At 38.3% G+C, this 893-nt stretch overlaps 1 protein-coding gene across 6 annotated transcripts in view; it reads right to left on the reverse strand.

Moving 5' to 3' along the window:
- The window catches only part of hps3 (HPS3 biogenesis of lysosomal organelles complex 2 subunit 1), a 33968-nt gene that overhangs the window by 25228 nt on the left and 7847 nt on the right, over window positions 1-893 (reverse strand). For all 6 annotated transcript variants that reach the window (XM_008406305.2, XM_008406299.2, XM_008406302.2 and 3 more), the window contains one exon: window positions 250-323. In XM_008406305.2, coding sequence (XP_008404527.1) covers window positions 250-323 — 74 coding nt within the window. The remainder of the gene's footprint in view (window positions 1-249; window positions 324-893) is intronic.

The raw sequence follows: 893 nt of genomic DNA on the forward strand, positions 1-893 counted from the left end.
ACCTGAATGCACCACATGGCATTAAACAATGCGTGTGCTTTTGTAGAAGTAAATAAAGTTTTAATATAATACATTTAATTTTCCACTCAAAAAAATCAGTTCTGAATTTATAACAAAGTTTTAAAAGGGCAAACAGTAAGGTGCATTTTTAATAACTGGTCATTCCCCAGTCCACTTTAGACCAAAAAGGTAATATTGCAAAAATTATGTTCAAATATTAAATATTTAAGGGAAAAATAAGCAGCATACCTGGTGCCGCCAGTTTGTGTAAACTCTCAGATAGGTGGCGCTGTTTTTTTCCTCTATGGTTACCAAGTAGTCTCCTGGAAGAGGCAATCAGAGGCATTATGGTTAATAACTGTCATTTGGCATTTTCCAACCAACTGCTTTGCAAAAACACTGGGGGAGAAAAAAGAAAGATGGCTGCCATAAGAAGGAATGGAGAGCAGGCACGTGCAGAGGGCATTAAACAACAGCTGGGGGTGTTGAGCACCTGCCCTTTTTGCTTCTTGCCCCCAAGTGCCCTTTTGGTCTTTTTTTTTAATTATTATTATTTCCTAAGCCCTCTTCTGATGCATAAAAACATGTGCTAAAATTCTTTGCTTTTTTGTTTCTTTTTTGTATAACATAATAAGCCCTCTGGTCACCTTCCAGATTACAAAACAGTTTTTGGTGAATTAAAAACAACGTTTTTGGTGAATAAAGTGGAGTAACTTGCTACTTGACGGAAAACGTTGAAGTATCGTTTCTGCTTCCGCTCGGAGTCGCGGTTTAACTAGAGAGGTAATGAAATACAACAGACACTGACAGGCTTCTGCGTTTCTCTGAAGAACTACTGAGCGGGAGGAGACAGCCAGGTGAGGAGAAACTGTTCTTATCTATCGATTCAGTAT

The sequence above is a fragment of the Poecilia reticulata genome, linkage group LG4, assembly GCF_000633615.1.
Source record: "Poecilia reticulata strain Guanapo linkage group LG4, Guppy_female_1.0+MT, whole genome shotgun sequence".
Classification (NCBI taxonomy): Eukaryota; Metazoa; Chordata; class Actinopteri; order Cyprinodontiformes; family Poeciliidae; genus Poecilia; species Poecilia reticulata.